Source organism: Megascapheus bottae, chromosome 6, assembly GCF_031878675.1.
Source record: "Megascapheus bottae isolate mThoBot1 chromosome 6, mThoBot2.hap1, whole genome shotgun sequence".
NCBI classification, from domain to species: Eukaryota; Metazoa; Chordata; class Mammalia; order Rodentia; family Geomyidae; genus Megascapheus; species Megascapheus bottae.
This window is the reverse complement of record NC_143514.1, coordinates 21,655,865-21,678,633: the sequence shown is the minus strand read 5'-3', so window position 1 is coordinate 21,678,633 and position 22,769 is coordinate 21,655,865. Positions and strand designations below refer to the sequence as shown.

Sequence of the window (22,769 nt, the reverse complement as noted above, 5' to 3'; positions counted from 1 at the left end):
ACCCCATACTTCTGCACTATTTCAAAGTTTTCCTTCTCGTAATTCTAGCCCAAGATGCTCCTCTCTTCACTTCCCATCTCTCCCTCCCTAATTCTACTACTACAGGCTCATCAGTTATCCAGATGACTCCACTCTGCAAGGACGACATTCCCTTGGCCTGACTCATTCAGTCCCATTTCTCCACAGGCATCCCCTCCCCATAGACCACAAGAACCCTGACTAGCTCATGTTTTGTGTTAATGGATGTGAAACCGGAGCAAATCCCCTCACCAAAAGAAAAACCACCCTAACTCTCCCACACAGGTCTCAGCAGGTTACACAAATATTAGTCCTATCATCCAAATAAATCTGCCTCTGTGGCCAGAGCAATGGCTCCCCAACCTCCCGCTGCCTGTGCAGAGCAGTCATTCCACAAACATGAGGACCCATGTCCATGAGGATATGTTAAAGAGGAGCTTGAGAAAGGAAAGAGGGCCTATATCTAGACTTCTCTGTGGAAAACCCCTAATCTGTAGAATGCTGTCAAGATTATACAGGCCTAAACCAGAAGTTCTTAAAGAAGTTATGATGGGCTTGACTAGTCAGGGGCTTTAGTGAAGAGTATCTATTAGCTCCTTTTGGGAGCATAATTAAATTCAGTATCTAGATAGTACATATTCTTATTGTACAGATGGGAAAAAAAGAAGAGGGTAGAAGGATTTAAGAATCTTCCTGAAAATATATAGAGCAGTAAGTGACACAGCTGTAATTTTTAACTCAAAACTGTAGATTTCAATACCACTTCACTGTTTTACCAACAAGCAAAAGATAACCATTGTCCAAGTCACATAAAATTGGGACATCAGGTTTTCAGACTCCATGTCTCATCCTCCAGCTTCACTAAGTCTGCTGCTTCTAGGAACTCCATTGAAACCACTTAGTTAGGCAGAGGTTAGTAGCAAAGAAGGAACTCTGCCCAATTGAAGCCAAATGTGGAATGAACAAGAATAATCACCAGGACTTGGAGAGTCACTAAATAAAGATTTGTTGAGTAAATGAGGGCTGGGCTGCTGCCTTCTGAGTTGCTTATCACATTGGCCCCAAACCCCAGCTTTTTCTTTATGAGCCACAGGTCATAACTTCAGTGATCTGGATCCTCTCCTAAGGAATTATTGAAGCTAAATGTCTCTTATCTTCCTGGTATATATTGATCCTCATCCTAGAGGTCAGCTTTTCTTACCCTCTTTTACCCTCCATGAGTTGCCTATCTTTTACTCAGTTTTCAAAACCTAGCTAGCCTCCAAAATAATGCATGGGGATGGTGGTGAATCCCAAGGCATGAGCCAGATTTATTGTATTCTCTCTGCTTGTACTGTTCCAGGGTGTTCTAATAATCTGTTAAGAGTTGAGAGTCACCCACTGTATGCCAACTCAGTCAGAACAGGCAACAAGTGAACAGACTGCTGTCTGATAAAGGTGGAATTGAAGAGAATGTGTGTATAGTTATGAATTTTTTTCTCTCCTACAAAACACAGCAAATTAAAACTATATATGAGCATGTGAGTGCATCCTGCCTACCATCTTATCTAGCACTCTTGGGCTCTCCACAGTAGATTATATGAAGCCCAGGATTTTCTTTCAAGGTATCAGGCAGTCCATTCACACTGTCTCCAGGGAAGGGACATGCAGTTTTGTTTCTTTTTACTACCTTCAGCTGGGTAGGATCATAAAAAGAAGCTATCTCCAAGTTCCCTCCCTCTTACACACCCAAGATATATCAAGGACAGGGAAATGCCTTGTAGTGCAACTTGAGTCACTCTGAAGACTTCTCTTCTACTCTCTCTTCAAACCTCCAGAGGGGAACCCACTCAGTTTGTTTATATCCTCTATTAACTCCTTCCCAGGGCTAAGGAACCAACCAGACACACAGTCCCTCTGGATTATTCTCCATGTCCTTAAGTAGAAGCTGTAGCAGCCCAGGGTTGCAGGTGGAAGAAGGTGTACATGCAAGGATCTTGTGCTTTTGAGTTGGGAGGCTTGAAGTGGAAGGGATGAGTGAAGTGTCATAAGTGTTCAGGTCTGGTCCAGCCACTCTGCTTTCTTGGGGGCCTTGCAAGTATGGATGTCCACAATGTTTCTGCACTCCTTGCACCGCACAGCACAACACCAATGGAATTTGCACTCACACTGGGTGACACGGGTGACTCGAGTTGTGTCGTACCCTCGACCACAGCACATGATTTCACAACCATCTGTTCCTTTAGATGTCTTGCTGCAGACTCGACCTGCAGTGCCTAAGGAACCTGGGTTAGTGAAGAAAATGGAATGAGAACCAAATTACCTCTTAGGGGCACCCTACCTTCAGGAGGAAGCCATCACTTTTCCTAAAATATGCCCACTAGCCCTAAAAACTTCTCACGGTCTCCTAGACGTTTCATTTCTTCCCATCATCATAGAGCCAAAAAGATCACTGACCCCACCTGTAATTCCCTCCCTACCAGTATATTTCAGTATATGTACAGTGTATATAACTGTTGGAAATTAATCAAACAACAAAACAACTTAGTTTGTAATTTACCTCTTCTAAGAAATCTTCCCATGGGCTGTGAGTTTGGCCTAGTGGTAGAGTGCTTGCCTAACATGCACGAAGACCCAGGTTTGATTCTTTGGGACCGTATACGTAGGAAGCTGAACTATCAAGAAGATTGCTGATTGAAGTGAGCCCACACAGAAAAGTCCATGAGGCTTTATCTCCAAAATAAGATGCAAAAAGTCTAGCTATGGGCATGGCTCAGAGCACCAGCCAAGCATATAAGCAAAAAAAATTAAAACATAATATATCTAGGGTTTGGTATATTTGCTACACTTTCAGGTATCCACTACAGATCTTGGAACATACTTCCACAGATAAGGGAGATTACTACTGTATTTTAAGTAGGCAATAACTATATGTGGCTAATTTTTACTGAACCTGGAGAACATAGCTATGAACAGAAGGTTCAAGCTTTAGAGGGAAAACCTGGCTCCATTCTCTGAGGATATATTTCCTTTGAACTCAAAGCACTACTTTAGGTTTTTGAGAACTAATTTTATGCCTCTGAGAAAAATGAGTTCATATATTACTCATCCTCTCTTGTAACTCTAAAGATCCTTGCCTCCTTCCCCAAAGGCTCCTTCCTTCCTTCTTTCCTTCCTTCCTTCCTTCCTTCCTTCCTTTTGCTTTTTCTTTTTGTGCTAGTGGTTGTACTAGGATTAGAACTCAGGGCCTCATGCTTGTTAGGCAGGTACCTTACTGCTGAGCCATACCTTTAGCTCCCCAAAGGTACATTTTGATATGGTGATATAGGGTTATACTTCAGATGTTAGGAAATTATTTCCAAACCTCCAGAGACTAACCCTCTGAATAAGGCCATGTGGAAACACATCTAGTGGCAGGAAATCACTAATGGAGTCAAAGGACTCAGCCTTTTTTTCTTCTAGTCCTCTACAAAGTATACCAACTCTTTCTGCTCCTCAGGTAGAGCTCCAACCTGATTCTGTACGGTTTTGTTCTGAGCTACTTGACTCTCCAGAAATGAGAGTGATGGGTGAAAACAAACAGTACCGAAGACATCTTAAGTTTTTGGCTCCATTTTACCCAAGTTGTGAATGTTGAGTCTGCAGAAAAGAGCCTCAGAGCCCCATGACAGTAATGAGAAGAAAAGCAGTTCTATTACATTATTTAACCTATCTGAGCCAGAAGTTATGAAGCAGGATGATAACGTGCACTCTCTTGGGGAGATACCCTATCACTTTCCCTACATTTCCAAGAATTACACCACTAAATAGCTAAAGAAGATTGAAAGGCAACTATTTCCAGCTATACCTGCTTTTCTAGGGAACTCCTCCTTGCCTCTCTAACTCTGTTTTCAAATTTTCAGTGGCAGCACACTGGATAAAGCCTTTCAAGATCATTTATGGCCTGGTTCCAACCTGTCTTTCTATCTTTAATCTTCCTTACCAGACACCTTTATTCAGACACTGATCTGCTCTGTCCCATCTACCATTTTACTTAAATACATAAAATTTCTGCCTATTATTTTCTCTTGCTATCCAGATAATCCCCACAGTTTACAAAACAGCATAAATACCACATTTTCAAATAAACGTCTTCATATTCCAGTCAGCTTCCTTTACTGTGTCGTTTGCATACCCATTACCCATCTCTTGTTTGTTATGCCAGAGACCAAACCCAGAGTCCTGCACAACTAAGGCAGTACTGTATCAACTGAGCTATACCCACAGCCTCAACCTTATTTCTTCAGGTAGATTGTAAAGAGCCAAAGGCTTAATGCTGCAACTAATGTTTCTGTGAAGCCCATACATTGCTCATAACTGAAAACAGGTGGTTCATTTAATCTTCTAAGTAGTGCCTACAGTATCCTGAATGTTGGTGATACAAAGAAATAATACATAACCACAGGCAGGCCTCAAGGAGTCACCAGTCTCAGGATCATATTTTCATGTATGGAAGTGACTGACTCCTATAGCAACCCTTCCTGAACTCCAACTAAACAGGCCAAGATGATTAACCAACAGTTTTAAGAACTGGGCTCCATGTCTCTGCTTTCCTTTCTCACCTGCAGCCTTGTCTAAGACACAGTAGTCTGGGGAGTTGTCAAAGTAGACAAGATCAGTCCGGGTAGCACGGCGATAGCCTTGGCGAGCTGCTGTGAAGTTGGCACCATCCTGGGTGGCTGTCACCTGCACGGCCCCATCGTAGCGCCTCCGCAGGTAGTCACCTGTACGGCGGAAATCTGAGAGTGCACGCCAACAGGTACGCAGAGTACAGGAGCCACTCACACCATGGCACTTACACTCCAGTTTCAGAAATCGTCGCACAGCCTGAGGGAGGGAGGAGGCAAGTCAGGGAGAAGTACTTGGCAGGCCACAATTTTGTTACCCTTAATGCTCTGAAATCTGCTAGCTCAGGCTGGCTTTTTGAGCCATTGATGGCTCTTAACCACATCAGATCCTATCCATTCTTTCTGATCAAGTTAGAGAATCTTAAGAAATCTTCCTGGATCAAGTGCTTTGCTTGTCATAATACCTGTGAGGCTGCTAAGCTCACAGGTTCATCCTACAGCACGTTCTTTCATTTTCATGTGTTTTAGAGGGCTAAGTACCATGTTTTTGTAGTGTGTTATTTGCAGCATAGTATATGGGAGGTGCTCACATACTAATGAACAGACTAGAACAATATTTTCAGCTTTTATGAAGTCAACTTTTCACCTTGTGGCTTATCTGTTTAATTCTAGCTACTCAGGGCTGAGTTCTGAGGATCTCAGTTTGAAGCCAGACCAGGGAAGAAAGTCCATGAGACTCCTATCTCCAATTAACTGCCAGAAAAATGGGGCTTGGCTTAATGTGGTAGAGTGCTAATTTTGAGCAATGAAGCTCAGGTATAGCACCTAGGCCCTGAGTTGAAGCCCCACAATTGGCAAAAAAAAAAAAAAACAAAAAAAAAAAAAACCTGCTTTTTATCAGACACCTTTGGCTTATGCCTATAATCCTAGTTACTCAGAAGGCTAAGATCTGAGGATCACTGTTCAAGACCAGCCCAGGCAAGGAAGTTTGTGAGACTCTCAGCTCCAGTAAACTATCCAAAAGCCAGAGGTGGAGCTGTGTGTGGCAGCACTAGCACTGAGAGCACAGAATTCAAGCGCCAAGACCAGCACACACATAAAAAGTTTCTTTTCAACCAGGCACAGGTAAATTTGGCTTGACATCCAGCTACAGCAGTAAGCAAAAAAATAGGACTGTGGTCTGAGCTAGCAGAACAAAAAGTAAGATCCTACATTAAAAAAATAACCAAAGCAAATAGAGAAACATGGCTCAGATAGTAAAATGCCTACCTCCCAAATAAAGCCCTGAGTTCAAGCACTAGTACCACCACCACCCCCCCCCCCGCAAAAAAAGTGACCTCTCTCCCTTTTTCTACTTTTCACCAGTATAGAAACTTGCTTGAACCCAAGCCTTCCAAGTTGCCTTACATTCCTGCCCCAGGATGCTAAGACTCTTGGAATTGATCCAGAAGCCTTCATCTCTTCCACCTTCACTTTTAGGCTCTGGTCATACAGACTGGTCACCTAGAAAATGTGACTATGAACACCCAGATTTGAGTACTGACCGTGCGACCACAGCGGTTGTTATGTAAGTTCATGAGGGCGCGGGCATCTTTAAGCCTCTTCTCCTTGGCATCCACAAAGGCCTTGGCAAAGCGGACACCGTAGTGGATGTTGTCACTGCAGCCACCCCAGTCAAAATCCCCGCGTTGGTCATGGTGTCGACCACGGGTGTATGGGTCACAGCTACACACACTCAGTTCTCCCTGGCTACAAGCACGAGTGATAGCATGGACCACTCCTGCTGATGAGATAGCATATACAAATGCTGCCTCTCGGCTACCTAAACAGAGAAAGGGTAGAGAGACATTTCAGGAAACAAGCCTATGTCTATTCTTTTTACTATGCAGCCCAGACCGGCCCAGAACTCAAAATCTTCTACCTGTATTCTCCCACATGCTGGTATTACACACGTGTGCCATACATTTTTGTCAGCCCACCAAACCCTCTGAATTCTCTTTTTTTCTCAGAGCCATCTCTTCAATCTATTCAAGATACCCTTTCCTTCTGAGAGCATTCCTCAGCATATCTGATCTCTTCCCCTTAGCTATCACTCGCCTCTATCTACATTCTTGTACAGCTGACCTGTACTCTTCTATTTCCTTCCAATTTCCCTGGGTCTTTCCACTGCAGAGTCCCAAGGTGAATCATTCCTTCTCACTGAGTGCTAGCACTGGTATAGTTAGCTGCCTTCGTCCATGTAACAAGCTTTTCCAGCCCACCTGTGCTAGACAGACAGCTCTCCAAAATGCTGACCCAAGGGACAGCCTGTCTGGGGAGACATGCTGCTTTATCCTGCCTGCTCAACTCCCTTTCTGCTTCAGATCAGTGATGGTTACCACCAGTACCCTTACCCTCCAGATTTCCATCTCATCCCTTTTCTCCTAGTTCTCAGCCTAGTCCTGCTTAGCTGTTTTGCTGAGTTTGGACCAAACCACTGATTGCAAATATTTATATATTACCTTTCTGTCTATCTCTTTTTCCTGTTACTGTAGTGTTGGGATTGTTAGGGTGACATTAGTAATGCTTGTAAGAACAAAAGGATCTTTTCCTAGTTCTCACCTGAGGAAGTTCCCCCCGCCCCACAGGCTCAGGAACCAGAAGTTCAGAGAAAAAAAAAAACAAAGGAAGAGATGGAGGTGCAAAGAAATAGTCATCTTTGTTTCATCATCTTAGAGTATTGGGATCAGGAGCGATCCCTGTGTGCAAGGGTCTGTTCATAATTGGGTTTTTTTTTTTTTGCCAGTCCTGGGCTTGAGCTCAGGGCCTGAGCCCTGTCCTTGGATTTTCTCAAGGCTAGAGCTCTACCACTTGAGCCTCAACCCCACTTCCGGCTTTTTTCTATATGTGGTACTGAGGAATCGAACCCGGGTCTTCATGCATGCTAGGCAAGCACTTTAACCACTAGGCCAAACTCCCGGCCCCTCATAATTGTTTTTATGATTATAAAGTAGTGTGGGAGAGGAGAGCAGGGATTATAACTACCCTTCCCACTCACTACCCCAAGCACAGACAGGGAAGGAGCTGGGGCAGGATGGACAAGGCCCCTACTTCTGAGCATGACACGACCAAAGACAGTATGGTCCCTGTCCAGCGTGGTGCAGTTCCATCGGTGATGGCGGAACTGATGCTGACACTCTCGGATCCATTCTCGAGCACCTTCACCCACAGAACGCATGATGTCTGGGTAACGCTGACACAGCTGCCGCTGCCGGCTCACCAAACCAGGAATGTTGTCACAGATCACTCGGGCTCCCAGTGCCCCAATGTACCTGTAAGATGGAGAACATCCAACCCTTTTTCTATATCAAGAGGAGCAGGAGGGAAAGTGTGCTGAGGAATGTTTGGCATAGTATCTAGATCTTAGATTCCTTTCCTCCCCACCAACCCACATCCCTGAGGGTGATGAGTACAGCCATTCCCCACAGGCTCTGGAGAAATAGTTACTCATTTGCAGAAAGCGTAATTGAGTGGTCTCCCACCATTACCAGTTCCCCAGCCAAAGGCCAGTAGTGACACACACTCCCAGAACACAAGCCAAGCATGTGTCATATACACAGAAGCTGTGGGCATGTCACACAAACCCATTGCCTGTTTATTTAATAAACATTACAATGCTCAGAGAAAAATAAACTAACAAATGAAGGTCTGAAACAACACTTTGAAACCCACATGTAAGAGGCACATCCTGAGTGGCTGGTCCATGAAGACACGAAATTTGGCTATGGGAGTGGGGGGCAGGGAAGGACTGGCAGGAAGAGACATAGTGGGCAGTTCTGAGTAATGTTTATAGCTCTAGTTCAACTCAAATCCAAAGGACTTCACCTCAGCCCTCCATTTCATTTCCTCTATTTGCAGTTCCCAGGGCTTTTCTTAAGTAATGAAACTTTTAAAATCACTTTCTCCAACCTGTTATACACAATCTTCTCAATGGAAATGTGTGAACAATGTGTTCAGTAGCAAGTAGTCCAGTCCCTGTCTGTCCAATAAGAATCATTATATGAAGATGAATCAGTATGAATTACTAAAGGATAGGTTACTAGAATCAATCATTCTCAGATTTCTTTCCTTCCTTCCTTCCTTCCTTCTTTCTTTCTTTCTTTCTTTCTTTCTTTCTTTCTTCCTTTCTTTCTTTCTTTCTTTCTTTCATCTGTTGTGGGGCATCCCGGGTGCTATCCCGGAACTCTTTTGCTCACTATCACTTTGAGCCACAGCTCCACTTCTGGTTATCTGGTGATTAATTGAAGATAAGGGGTCTCATGGACTTTTCTGCCAGGGCTGACTTTGAACTGAGCCCCTCAGATCTCAGCTTTCTGAGTAGCTAGGATTACAGGTGTGAGCCACCCACACCCAGCTCAGATATCTTATTGTTGGTGTTGGTGGTGGTCATGGGGTTTGAATTCAGGGCCTGGGCACTGTCTCTGAGCTCTTTTGCTCAAGGCTATCACTTGGAGCCACAGCTTCATAGCTAATTGGAGGTAAGTCTCCTGGACTTTACTGCCTGAGCTAGCTTTGAACCATGATTCTCATATCTCAGCCTCCTAAGTAGCTAGGATTACAGGCATGAGCCACTGGCACCCACTTCGGATTTCTTAAAACAATATTTTCTCTTCTTTTAGACACTATTAGAGCTGCCTTCTCCTTTTCTGGCTCCTTAACCCCACAACACCGTCCATCACTTGCCGGACATTCTCTATTCTGTCTAAGATACATTAAAAGAAGTCCTTTGCTAGAGGAGCTGTGGAAAGCAGTTTCTCCTTCAGACAGGAAATGATTATGCCAGTCATTTGGGCATAGTCCTAAAAAGTGCCTAGAAGTGTGTGAAGAAAAGGAATGGCAGCTGGTGTGGAAGGGAAACGTATCTCTGGGTCCTGTTCTCCCCCACTCCCCCCACATGCATTCCCATAGCCAGTTCTCACCCACAGGCTGGATCACCACTGGTGACACCAACTCAAACAAACACAAGGAGGGCTGATGCTTGCCTCTTTGGGAACTCGGCAGGGCTGATGGGCCCCATCTGTGCTGAGGGAGGGATGGGAGGGTTGGCCCCATACTAACAAATCCCATGGAATCAGCGTCCCCAGCACTGTCCATCAAGGCAACAGCTTCCAGGAACAAACAACATAAACACCCCAAGGCTGGCCATGCCGGAAAGGGCTGCCTGACGCACAGCCTGGAGTTACACCCACTGCCCTGGTGCTTTGTTTGGAGAATCAAGACCATTGGAATTGGAGCTGGTCCCTGTCTCACCACCATTCTTCCTCCCTAGTTCAGCCCTGGAGTAGTAGTATTCTGGGCAGTGGGTATTTGTTTTTGTTTTGTACTAAGGCTTGGGAGGAGGGGGGTTAAATGGGAATGGGAGAACAATGATGCAGCCCTCGTGAGACAGTCTGGAGTAAGACAGGCCAAACTCTGGCTAAAAGGCCTTTCTGTGGTCTGACTTAAATCCATTCTGCTACAGCCCACATTAGTCTTTCTTATTACATCTTCAATGAGTGTGGGAACATGTGTGTTCAGTAACTAAGATGGGAAGATAATTAAGTTTTTCTATTACCATGCCTATACCTCTCAGTAACTGCTTCAAGACCCTGCAGTGCATGGAGTTTGCCTGCTGCCCAATAGTTGGTCCTTTGTTGTCACTTGGAGTAACAGGCATCGGTCGACAATGCTAAGCCTGAGGTTGAACTCATCTCCTTTCAGTTCATTTAATGCTTGCTAAATGCCTACCATGTGCCACGCACAGAGGTCAATTGTTAGAGACACAAAAATGTGTAAGGTACCTCCAGCTCTTGGTGTAGGAGAGTATACCAGAGGCCTTGACTTTTGGCCTTTTTGTTCCCTTCCAGAAGTGAGTACTTTCCTTCCTTCCCCACCTCCTACACCACATGACTTCTCGCCTGCTTTTAAGCCAGTTCACATTCTTTCCTTTGACAAAGTGGCTCCTACCCTACTTTTGCCCCTTGCATCTCAAAGCCTGGTCCCCAGGAGAATGCATATCACCCAGAGAGGTGTTGGAAATGCAGAACCTCAACACCTCCCCTTAGGCCTACTGAATTCGAGTCTGAATTTCATGAAGATCCCAACCTGATGTGAATGCATTGCTCTTTTGAAGGTAGAGATTTCTGAGCTTCCACTAACTTCAGTATTACCCAGTATTGACAAAAGTTTCTAGCACATAAGGTGAGAGAGTTCACAGGGTGAGGCAGGAAATAAGAGGGAGATCTGAAACCAAGACCTTGCTCTCTAACCACCCATTCTCTATGGAGAACCCAGGTCACCCCTTAGGCCAGCATATATTTATGTCAAAGGCAGTGCCTCTGTGGACCAATCCCCTGTCACAAGGCCCCACTCAAAGGTTCCACCAACATTAAAGACCTACTTTCCAGCACATGAACCTTTGGGGGACACACTGAAAATATGTCCAAGACATAGCACTGACATGTGATAATTTTAAAAACACTAAAGACAAATGAGCACTTATCACATCACTGGGGGAGAGGCTAGCTACACAGAAGAGCAAAAATCAGACTAAAGAGAAGACTACTCTGAGCCCACTGTGGTGGTTCATGTCTGGAATCTTAGCTACTGGTTTGAAGCCAGTCCAGTCATAAGAATCCATGGAATAGTCTCAAATTAACCAACAAAATTCCATATTAGAGATTTGGCTAAGTGGCACACTGCCATCTTCTGATTGAGAGCAAGAGGCTCTGTGTTCAAGTCCTGGTAGTGGTACAAAAACAATAAAACCTCTAACACTTAAAAACAAGTAGTAAAAACCTTTCCATTTGTAAATTAAACATCTATTTTTTTAAGTGGCGAATACATAGTAGGTGCTCAGTATTTATTGAACTGCTTTGATTTATCTGCATCTTCCCTGTCTCCTCACCAGCCATGGGCTTGTTATGGTTTTACTTCTTGTCAACTCTATCTATTTGCAGATTTTTTATTTGTGTCCTTTTCATGAGTCCAGGAATCCTCCTTTAAAAAAAAATCCCCTACTTGGTATTTATAGGACTTTGTGTGTAGGGATAAAGCTATTAGCTTTTCTAAATCTGCTTTTAAACCACAGCATTAGTATAGTACTTTACAGTTCACAAAGTATTTTTCTATACAAAAATCCCAACACAGGGATCGAGGGGGGGGGGAAGGACGGGAAGTGAGAGGGAAGGCGAGAGGAAAGAAGGGAAGGAGGAAAAGAGGGAGTTGGGTGGGTGGGAACAGAGAGAAAAAATTTAAGTGAAGAAGCTGAGCCTTCAGTTCCCTTCAGTTTCAGGGATACCGAGAGTATTGGAGGAGAACTTGCATGTTGGAAGCCCATCAGGCTCCAAGGTCCAAGTTCAGTTTTCTGTTTTTGTTGTTAGGATGGTCATATACCATAGCATGAGCTGGCCTCAAACTTATGATCCACCTGCCCCCGCTCTTCAGTGCAGGATTATAGGTGCATATCACCATGCTTGACCCAAGTTTATTTTTATTGGAGGCAAGAGAGACATGCGGAGATTTTTTTTATTATACATATTGTTCCAAAATTGGTGTGAACTTGAAGTTTCTTATTATCCCTCTCTTCTTCATTTATGAACAAGGAATAGTAATACCTGCCTCACTGGAGTCTTCTGGGGATTAGTGAAGATAATGCTTATGAAGTAGCTCGGCCATCATGCCGGGATTTTGACAAGTGTTTGTAACACTGTGATCCTCTCTTTAGAAGCCATGAGTACAGTCCTACTCTCTCGATTCTCTACTGCTAATCTCCTGCAAGATGAAGCAGGGAGCCCCTTATTTCTTACTGTTTATCAAAAACTAGAAACCATTTCCTCTCAAGATATGAGGAGGAAGACAGTGATTGGAGATGGAAGGGAAGAATCTCTAGCTATGAGGAAGGTCATAGCTGATGACGGCGATGCTCTTGACTCCACAGGAGAGCTTGGCACGCCAGCTCACGAGGCATCGTCTCTCCCAGGGGTTGTATCAGTCACACGAGGGTTTTTGTGAGGGGAACAGGTAGTTACCTTGGGGGCTTGACCTGCCTTCAGAGTCTGGCTTTTCATCTCATCCTAGAAGTGGTTACCAATGAGGCAGGCCTCGGGAACTGCAGCTATGACAGGTGGAGGCAAGGAGATGGGAGCGACCTCTCCACCCACTGTCCATCCTATGCCTTCTTCCATTTCACAGGCACTGCTAAGTCCCCCTGCATGTCAGCCTGCTCCCTTCCCAGCTCTTCCGTTTAGCAGTTTTTCCACCATCATTAATATGAACCATGTGGGCGGAGAGTAGGAGAGGGAAAAAAGAAATGAAATTTAAAAAGGAGGAGAGGAGGGTAAGAAATGGGAACTAGAAAGAACCTTACTTAGGTCTTTGGGAACCACTACTAGCATGTTGAAATTACAGTGATGCTTCCTTCTCTGAACACCGCTTGATTCCCAAGATTGCCTCCCAGGCTGACAAAAAGCAATCAAGAGTTCCTAAAGGCAAACTGCCATTTAGACCGAATAAAGATGGGAAGCTGTCATTTTATCCTTTTTTAACAGGGACACTAAGAGATTCAAGTTAAACTAAGCTGTAAAGGTAAAGGATGGCTTTGATCTCACTCTGAACATTGAAAGGCTTTTATCCTGTCTCATTTCTTCCTTTTTCCTTTCTAAAGGAATGTTTCAAGCCTCTCTGCTCCCCCATCCAGAACCCCCCTCTTTGCCTTCCAACACTACAGAGATAAAAAAGATCCAAAAGAGAGATTTTTCTTCAACAGGAAAACGGGGGTGGGGGTTGGGGGTGGGGCTAAAGAGAGACGCATCTTGAAATGATAGGAATCTGCAGCTCAAGCCGGCTGGCCCCTCAGCCAGCCACCCCTCGCCCTTCCAGCCAAGATTCCAAGTGAAGAGAAGAAAAGCCACAGGGTGCAAGAGGAGAAGAGACCACACTTTGTGGGGGTTGAAAGGGAGGAGGAGCACAGTGAGGAAAAGTAAAGAGGGGCACTAGCCCAGTCCAAGAGGCCAGTTTGATTGGAGGGATAAAGAGGAAAGATGAGAGCATTGAAATCTTCTCTCAATCCATGTCTCCCCACTTGCCTCCCCCCCCCCGCCCCCGCCCCATGATGGAGGAGAAGGAGAGCTGCACTTTTTCCTAAGAGAAGAGGATGAGTGCCATTCTGGACTGGGAAGCCCTTGGGGGTAGGGATGGGGAGTCTGAAAAAGACAGACAACAGATACGCAGTAGATTTGTAATGTCTTTTGCCTCCTCCGTCTTCATGGGAAGCCTGAGGCCAGTGAGAAACCTGAGGAGAGGTCTCTCACTACTTTCGAGAGGCAGAGGCTCTTGGAGAGGAGAAGTGGGACGTGGGGGTCATTCGGGAATGGAAAGCAAGAAGGGAGGGAGAAACCAGTGAGTCCCTCAAAACCATGACTGAAGACAATGTCCAGATGAAGCAAACTCCTGTGCTGAATTTGTCTTCCTTTTGGTGGGGTGGTGATTAAGCCTAGGTGCTCACCAACGCCATCTGCGATACCTGTGGGGTGGGCTAGGCTCGCCCAAGCTTGTCGACCGGGTCCAGCTTTCCCTCGCTGCATGGGGTGGGGGGGCCTCTGGGGGTCGGGGCCTGCCACAAGCTTCAGAGGGACGGCTGGTTCCTGGAGCCCACTGAGAGGGATAATCAGAAGGTAGCTTCTGTCCTGAGGGGCTTGTATTGTTCCCCATACGCCCAGAAGACATAGCCTATGAGGCTCAGGTATCCTCTACTACGGGGCCTCCGTGCCCTCACCAAGCAGGTAAGACACGGTGCTCCTACTCCCGATCTCTTCACCTTGGAGGCAGGAATCACCTCTGCCTCCGGGCAACAGCGCGGTGCTCAGAGTGGCCCGTCCCGGGAGCTGTCTATGCCGCCCAACCCCGAGAGCGACACTCACCACCAGGACGAGTCTACGCGGGCTGGCAGCGTCAGCAACAGCAGCAGCAAAAAGCAGGCAAGACCCGGGCGGGCCGGAGCCGGGGAGACGTCAGGGGCCGCAGACCGGGGCGCGGGTGCGGGGATCGGGGCGCGGGCGCGCCGAGGGGCGTGCTGCGCGGCTTTCTGCGCACCACCGGACCTCAGCATAGCTCCCCGAAGACTCCCGGCCGCGCAGCCCGCAGGGGCGTGGACGGGGCACCGTCTGGGGTTACTCAGGCTGCTCCTGCCTCACCCTTCTGGGTGGCCATGGGGTTCTCGAGCGGCTGCGATCTAAGGTCACGTGGAGTGCCGGAGCACCGTGCGGGGGTCCCGGGGAGGGCGCGAAAGGCGGTGTTCAGAAACCGACCACGCTAGCTAGCTAGCTAGCCGGGGTCGCAGGGTGCGCCGCTGGAGCACCGGGGGCGGTGTCCGAGGTTCCGAGACGCGGAGGGGAGCTGCGGGGCGAGCACGCCGACAGCCCCTGCAGCCACAGGCTCTCATTGGACGGCGCGGGGCGGGGCTGAAGCCGGGAACACGCGCAGCCTTCGGGGCGGCTCCGCCTGCGCCAGCCCCGGGTGCTCCGCAGCGCCCTAGGTGTGGCGGCCGCCTCGCGTTGGCTCCCCCTCGGCTCTCCCGCGCGCTTCCGCGCCGCGCCCCCCCACCTGCTCCGGAGCGACGCGACGGGGTCCCCACCGGCGCCGCGTCACCGGGTCCTAGCGCCCTTCATTCAGCAACTCCCACCGCGGCGTAGATGGCAATGATCACCGAGGGAGGGGGCTACAGGCACGTCCACGGGTCACCTAACCTACAGCGACGATGGCAGGGAAGTTGAGGACAGAAGGTGCACGCGTTTTACTCGGGTCCTTCCCATTCCTAGGCTTCTGTGAAATGGGTAGAAACAAAGCCGTCGAGAATTGAGTCTCTCAACCCGCTTTTCCCACACTGCTCCAGGCAGGGTAGCGTTCATGTGGCGCTCCTCGCCTCCGCCCCCTCTGAGACGCCCCCCTCCTCGCTCTCACGACGTTCGGTCTAGGCCACCGGGGCCCTGCGGCGTGGAGGAGACATATCCGCGGGCCAGGGTGATGCTTGATGCCTTATGACCACGGCTCCACAGAGCCCGGCTGCTCCCCCCACCCCCAGTATTTCGGTCCCCCACCCCCTCGGGCGGAGCTGCAAGCAAGAAAGAATCAGAAACATCTGGGCGGTTTTCCCGCACCAGAGGCCAGGGTGGGGGTCCTGGTAAGAAAAGAGAAGCCCTGGAGCCATTTGCTTCTCCGCTACTCCGCCTTTCCCACCTTCCCCTTCTCTCCTGATCCTGCATCCTCGCCCAGTCCTGCACACCTCAGCGGAGGGCGGGCCTGGTAAACTGGGGAAAGCAGAAGTGTCTTCCCCATAACCCCTCCACTCTACTCCCCATTCCTAGGCTGGCGGGGAGAGCCTCTGCAGACTGGGTGGTTCTTGCTGAGAAACCTCTGGGGTCTGGCCTTCAGCCTCAGTTTCTCCAGCCTAGCCCCTCATTGCGAGCTGTTCTGTATGCCTCTCCTTGTGACTTATCTAAAGTATAACGTATGAGTGTAAACAGCTTGCTAGCCAGTGCCCACCTCCTTAACCCCAGTCTCACTGTCAGTCCTTGTTTGGGTGGTGGGGTGTGAAGGACAGGGCCCAGCTGTCTGGAGACGGCTCCACAGGCTGAGGCGGGAGAGGAGAGTTCAGAGGGTCTTCTAGTCCCTCTCCCCACTTCTCAGTCCACCTCAGCCTATTGAGGTAAGAGGCCACACACCCTCCTCAAGCCAACAACTATTCATGATTTACCGTGTGCTAGGTCTGTGCTAGGCATATGAGGGAACAAAGCAAAATGAAATAACTTCTGCCTTCATGGAGTTTACATTCTATTGGGGTGGAAAACAGACAATTAGCAGGTAGATTGTTTTGCAACTATTTTGATATATGGTCATTAGAGGGTATTTCTCTATGCAATTAAAATTGGGGGATCTTTAAATCATGTCAGAAGTGAAGCATAAGAAGACCTTAGAAAGTAGTATGGACATAGGGGAAATAGAGAATGGTAAAGGCTGGGGCACAGTTAGAACCAAGATGGTCAAGGGCTCTTCATCACAGTGACATTCAAGCAAAGACTTGGGGAGAGGAGGTAAAAAGCTGGGGGGATCCAAAGAATCAATAATCACCTTAGGGCTGGAGAGGGTTGGTGTGCAAAGTCCAATATCAGGACCAAACAGCTGGAGCCAGTAAACTAGGATGGAGAAGAGGAATTCACAAAATCAAGTGTGGTCCCAAGCCAGGAAAGGAGGTGTCCATTACCATTAAGTGGTATGACACTGGACAGGAGTGGGAGTGGATGGACTTTAGGGACCATTTAGAACCAGCATCTGGCCACAGGAACTAGAACAGTGTCCCTTCCTTCCCTTTTCCCCTTTCCTCCATTCTGCTAGGCTCTGGTGGGCCTATTCTGTCCTTGAGAGAGGCAGGTGGAAGCCAAAAAAGCCTAGACCCTTTCTTGGCTGGGCCCCTTTTCTTGGACCACTCTCTCACCTCCTCCCCCTCTCCCCCTCCTTTCCAGGACAGCAGTCTTCCAGCTCCAGCAGCCTCTCCCAGATTCCCCTGTGCGTTTAGACCTGGGTGTGACTCTGGCCCTGAGCTTGCTTCTACATATGGGCCTGGGGTTGTGAGATAGGAGCTGGAGATGAGAACACATCTGCCCTTGTGTGGACTCACGCACACGGGCTCCAGACTCACTTCTGAGGCCCCTGCTCTGGCTTCAGTTGTCTTCGTAGTTGAGTGGGACTGTGTCTTGGCACAACATGATGCTCAGCTATAAAAGTATTTTTCTGAAGAAGCTAAAGCCGCGGGGAGGAGGGTGTTAAAAAAAAATACCAGCAACTCAGAATGGGTGGCTCAGGAGATGAGATTTCCCCCCAAGGCTAATAGGCCACCACTGCCCACAAGTAGCAGCACAGAATGGGCCTTCACTCCTTCCACCCTTGGCCCCCTCCACCAGGCCCCAGTTCCCCAAGAGGAGCCCAGGCTGCTGGAGCCAGCTGACTGCAAGAGCTGCACTCAACCACTTAACTGGAGAACAAATACGGAGCCAGAGAAGAGGTTTTCTGGGATCTGCCACTTTGGAGCTTCAAATGTCAAAATAAACTTCCAATCCCAAGGTCCTAGACACAATTGGAGAACTCAGCTCCTCACGCAAGGGTCTGTTGTGTGGCTTCCAGGCCAATGTCAAGGCCAGCATCTCCGGCTAGCACCTTGACTCTTCTCTTAAATTATGGCACCTAGGAGGAGGAGCCTCTGACTGGAGAGTCAAATACTGATTTGGAAGGTCCTGCATGGAATCGAGTCCGCATTTATGCATTTATTAAGCACCTTCTGTGTGCCCACGGGTCAGGAAATCCTAAATGACACAGAAACAGCGAAAGAAAGCTGTTTCAGGACAGTATGCAAGGGTTGAAGGAGGCATGCCACAGATATACTGAACAGAATTTGGAAGAACTCGAGACTCTCCCAGTTTTCAAGGCAGCCAGATTCCCTGGGGCCACAAGCAGATTCCACTCCATCCAGCTGAACTGAATCTTCCATCTTCCTCCTGAAGTCAGTATAACACCCTGCCCTTGCAAAAGCCATTCCCATGGGAGAGGAGCCCACTCTCATGCTGGATAGCCCACCCCATGCTGACTCCCTCCCCAGTGAGGCTACTTAAGAGTTGCAACTCATCTTTCATTCTATTCTTGGCTATGTGTGGCTGAATTGAATAAATTTGCACTGGCCCCTAAATGGAGTGGAGATGAGCTAAAGGGAACTGGGGTTTGGGTAAATATCTCTTACTCTGCCCTGCTCTATGCTCTGGAAGGTCCCCCCTTCTTGGGCCCCTTTAGTGATGACCTTCTCTTTCCTGGTGGGTGGGAGGTGGTGTGGATGGTAATGAGCAGAGAAAGGCCAAGAAGGGGCTGGGTGGGGGGAGGTTTGGATGGGAGTCAAGGAATTCCTGAGCCTGCTACTTGCACAAGGGGCCCTGAAACGCCTTTCTTGAGATTTCTTTGCAAATTGAAGCAGGTCTCATTTGAATTGGGGCCAGTTTCACACAGGCCTCTCGTCTCCCTTTTCCTGCCCTGCTGTACCACACAGGTGTCTGGGGAGAAAGGAGCTTGGGAAGAACACAGGGGTATTTAAGGGAGTGGTATGGGGACCCATGCTTTGTACACAGCTTGGCTGGCCTTTCTTGGTATTTATGAGCTCCCAGGCGTGTGTCTCAGAGGCCAGGCCAAAAAGGCGTGTTTTATGTTTTTTGATTGGAGGGGATGTCAAGACTCAAGAAAGGGACCTTTGGTGGCATAGTGTCCCTTTCCTCTGAGCTAGCAGATAAACAAGGGGCAAAGGATTCTCTGGGATCCTGGAGAGATTTAATGGAGAAGAGGAAGAAAAGGAGGCTTTGGGAGGAGGGAGGGGGCAGCGGGGGATGAATCTGAAGTTTTCTAGCACTTTGGATCTCATCAGACTGGAGCCAGGCAGTGGGCGGGCTGAAGGCCATCCTGGGCGGGTGGCCCAGGTTCTGTGTGAGGCCAGTGGGTGTGCTGCAGGATCCTGGGTGGTCACTGACCAGCCATTTCCCAAAGGAGGGTTCCTATTTTGCCCCCAGGTTTCCTTTTCCCCCCAATATGCCTGTATCAGATAGATTAAGTATTCTCCCCCCCCTCTTTCTTCCACCTGATTTGGAAGTATGATTTTCTTCTAATGGAAGTGCCATCCTTCCACTCAGGTTTTCTCTGCTGGATCTACCTCTTCTGCCTGTCCTCTCCCTAATGTCTTCCCTGAGCCCTGACTGTGTTTCTTGTGTTCTGTGTCTATTCCTGTCTGTCTCTCTGGGTTTCTCAGCCTTCATTTGTGTCTCTGTCTATATCTCTGCCAGCCTGCTCCCTCTCCCATTTGGATTTCTATCTGTCTTTCTCTTTCTAAAGTCTGTCTCTGCAGTGTATATTTCTTTCAGCAAGCATGCATCTGGGTCTCCCTCCATCCTTCTCTCTGTGTGAGTCTGCACATTGTTGGTCTTGCTCTGGTACTAGGACTTGAACTCAGGGACTGGACATTCTCCTTTAGCTTTTTCATTTCAAGGATGGTGTTCTACCAGTTGAGCCACAGATCCAATTTCTGCCTTTTTTCCCCATTTCATTGGAGTCTTACTGGACTTTCTGTGAGCTGACTTCCGATCTCAGGCCTAAAATCTCAGCCTCTGGACTGGTGAGGACTGTGGGGTTGAGCCACTGGTGCCTAGTCCTTCTTCCTCCTTTCCCCCTTCCCATCCTTCTCTTCCCTCTTCCAAATCTGTGTGTAACTGCCTGTTCACCCCTGCATTTTTGGTGTGTGGCTTTGTTTCTCCTTCTTTTTCCCTGTGTCTCACACTTCTCCCTTTGCAGCTCCAGCAACTGTAGTGCGTGAAGTGCCCTGAGCCTGTTCCCCAAGGTCTCTGCTTTTTTCCTTCCTGAATTCGCCCCTGAAATCACAACTGTGGAACCCTAGGGATTTCAGTGGGGAGGGTGCCCGATATTGTCAGCTAGGAGCCCCCCCCCCAAAAAAAAGGACTCATTTCTCTACGGTTAAACACCAGGGTAGACACGGTCCCTTTCTTGAGGCCACGTCTGGGATACAAACCAGATTAGCTCATCTCTCTAATCCTCTTTGTGCTGGGGCCTCTGCCAGGCAGGGACACCCACAGCGCAGAGCAAGAGGTTGTGTGTGTGTGTGCAAATTCTTAGAGAAAACAGAACATCCAAGGTTCTTCTCCCTCTGTTACCCTGCCCTCACTGTTTAAGAGAAACGTCCTCTGCTCTGGAGCCAAAGTGGGTATTTCAGTCATCTGTCAGTTCCTCACCTGCCCTCCCGGTCTTCCCCCCATAGCCTCTGTAGGCCTCAATTGTCATTCCAGCCTGGTGTGAACCTCGCAGACCCTCTCCCCCACCCCGTCCTCTGGCCTGCATTCTTCTGTCTTCACGGGACAGCGTGTCCGGGCCTTCCAGAGCAGCATCGGGAAGGACGGGCGGGGGGGGGGGGGGGCGCGGGGAGCAGGCTGTTCTCCGGCTTCACACTCCAAATTGGAGGCCTCCCGCCCTTCTCTGAAGTTTCATCTGGAGAGATTTCGCTTGGCTGATAAGATCAAAGCATTCCCTCTGCCAAATCATTACCTTATTTTTGAGGCAATTACAGAACTTATTGTATCAATTAGCCAGGTCTCCAGCTGCAGGCGTTTATCGCTGGCTGTCTTGCGTGAGGGTGCCAGGGAGAGAGCCCGGACGGAGAAGGAAGGGTGGAGTGCAGGGCCTGGTTCCCCAGGCCGGGCCCGGGGAGCTGTCCGGCTGCCTTCAGCTGGGATGCGTCCCTGGAGGGTCTCCAGGGCGCTTCCGACAGGACGGAGAGCCCCCGAAGTTCACCAGGACCTCCCATCCCTGGGTCGTCACCCGTGTACGTGGCTCCGGAATGCCGCGGGGTGAAGACGGGGCCGCTGCGGCCCGGCCCGGGCGGTGGGGGGGGGGGCGACTCCGCGGGCCCAGCGCTGAGCCAGGCGGGACGCGGCGGACCCTTCCCCAAGCTCTGCCGGGTGACTTGTCGACTTGGCGCCCCGGCGTGGCGCTTGAAGGAAAGACAAGGCCGTGGTTTCGAAGGGTCAGCCCCCAAAGGGGGTATTACCGCTGTTCTGCTCAGACCGCAGAAGAACCTCAGACGCTTGGAGAGTTGGGGTTCAGGTCCGGTGAGGGGTGCCCTGGCTCGGCAGTTCTCGAACCTTTTTTGTCTCAGAAGCCCTTCACACTCTTCCATGTCCTCATCATGATTACACAGATTATATGCGTTCATATTAAAAATGGACAGGAACATGAGAATCAACTGAAAAACTTCCCGAGGGCCAACGCTAAGCTATGAGAGCAATCATAAAAAATTGCATTAGATTGTAATCCAAAGTATAACATAAATAACTAAAGCTGGGCGCTGGGGGCTCATACTTGTAATCCTGACTACTCCTTGGAAGCCAGCTCAGGCAGAAACCTCCATGAGAATCTCATCTCCAGTTAACCACCAAAAAGCTGGGGAGGGAAGGCATGGCTCAACTGGTAGATCACCATACGTGAGCAGTTCAAGACCTAGTATGGGCACAAGAAATAAAATACATACTCATTAGTCCACATAATATAAATTGATAGAATGAATGAATAAATGGAAGAGATAGATATCAGAAGACTTTCCAATAATTTGCCTGCCACTGTGCTAAGAAGTGGACTACAAAGAGTACAGCTCTGCCAAGGGCATGTAGGAGGGAAGCCTTTTCATAGTCAGCTGTGGGGTTTGAACTCAAGGCCTGGGCTCTGTGTCTAGGCTTTTTTTGCACAAGAACAGCAGCTCTACCACTTTGAGCCATAACACCACTTCTGGTTTTCTGGTGGTTAATTGGAGATATGAGTCTCACAGGCTTTTCTTCTGGGGCTGGCTTTGAACCTCAGGTCTCATGTCTCAGCCTCTAAGTAGCAAGGATTACAGGTATGAGCCACAGGCAAACTAGACCAATCCCAGACCAAGGACAGCATCATGGGCAGGGTGGTAGCATGGATGAGATGTGATAACAGTGATGCAAGCATCTTGTTGCTGGTAAAGTGCAAAATGGTACAGCCACTTTGGAAAACAGTTTAGAAAGAAGTTTCCTAGAAAACTGTATATACTCTTACCAGATAATCTAGTAAGTGTTGTCCTTTGTATTTTTCCAGTGGGCTTAAAAACTTAATGTCTACAACAGATATCTTCATCCAGATGTTTGTAGCAGTTCTATTTATAACTGAAAAAAAAAAGGCAGAAGCAACTAATACATCCTTCAGTGGATGAGAAGGTAAACAAACTGTGGTACATACAAAGTGGAAGATTCTTCAGTACTAAATGGAAATGAACAATAGAGCCATGAAGAGACATTGCCTACCTCCACTATATATTAAAGTGAAAGAAAGCAGTCTGACAAAAAGCAACGATATTAATTATATTGCATTCTAAAGTAGAAGAACTGTGGAAGCAGTAAAAGGGTTGATAATCACCAGCGTTTCTTCCCTTTGTGATCTTTCTCTCCCCAATCTTAATGAGAAAATTATGCAAATTAATCAGAAGGATTTGAACTACTAATCCTCTTCCTCCGTTTCCTGAATGTTAGGATGACTGAC

At 48.1% G+C, this 22,769-nt stretch overlaps 2 protein-coding genes across 3 annotated transcripts in view; one reads left to right on the top strand and one right to left on the bottom strand.

Annotated features, from left to right (window-relative positions):
- The window catches only part of St7l (suppression of tumorigenicity 7 like), a 131,741-nt gene that overhangs the window by 75,175 nt on the left and 33,797 nt on the right, over window positions 1-22,769 (top strand). Inside the window, exon 15 of one of the 2 annotated variants that reach the window (XM_090334439.1) lies at window positions 22,329-22,352. The exons of the other annotated variant lie outside the window; for it this stretch is intronic. Coding sequence (XP_090190565.1) covers window positions 22,329-22,337 — 9 coding nt within the window. The 3' untranslated portion in view covers window positions 22,338-22,352. Of the gene's footprint in view, window positions 1-22,328; window positions 22,353-22,769 lie in introns of those variants that run through there. 2 annotated transcript variants of the gene reach the window in all.
- On the bottom strand, window positions 411-7,891 carry Wnt2b (Wnt family member 2B). Its single transcript, XM_090334442.1, has 4 exons — window positions 7,695-7,891; window positions 6,149-6,426; window positions 4,599-4,863; window positions 411-2,282 (listed from the first exon to the last, which is right to left on the bottom strand). Exons 1-4 carry the CDS (start codon window positions 7,819-7,821, stop codon window positions 2,053-2,055), a joined length of 900 nt encoding a protein of 299 aa, XP_090190568.1. The 5' UTR covers window positions 7,822-7,891; the 3' UTR covers window positions 411-2,052.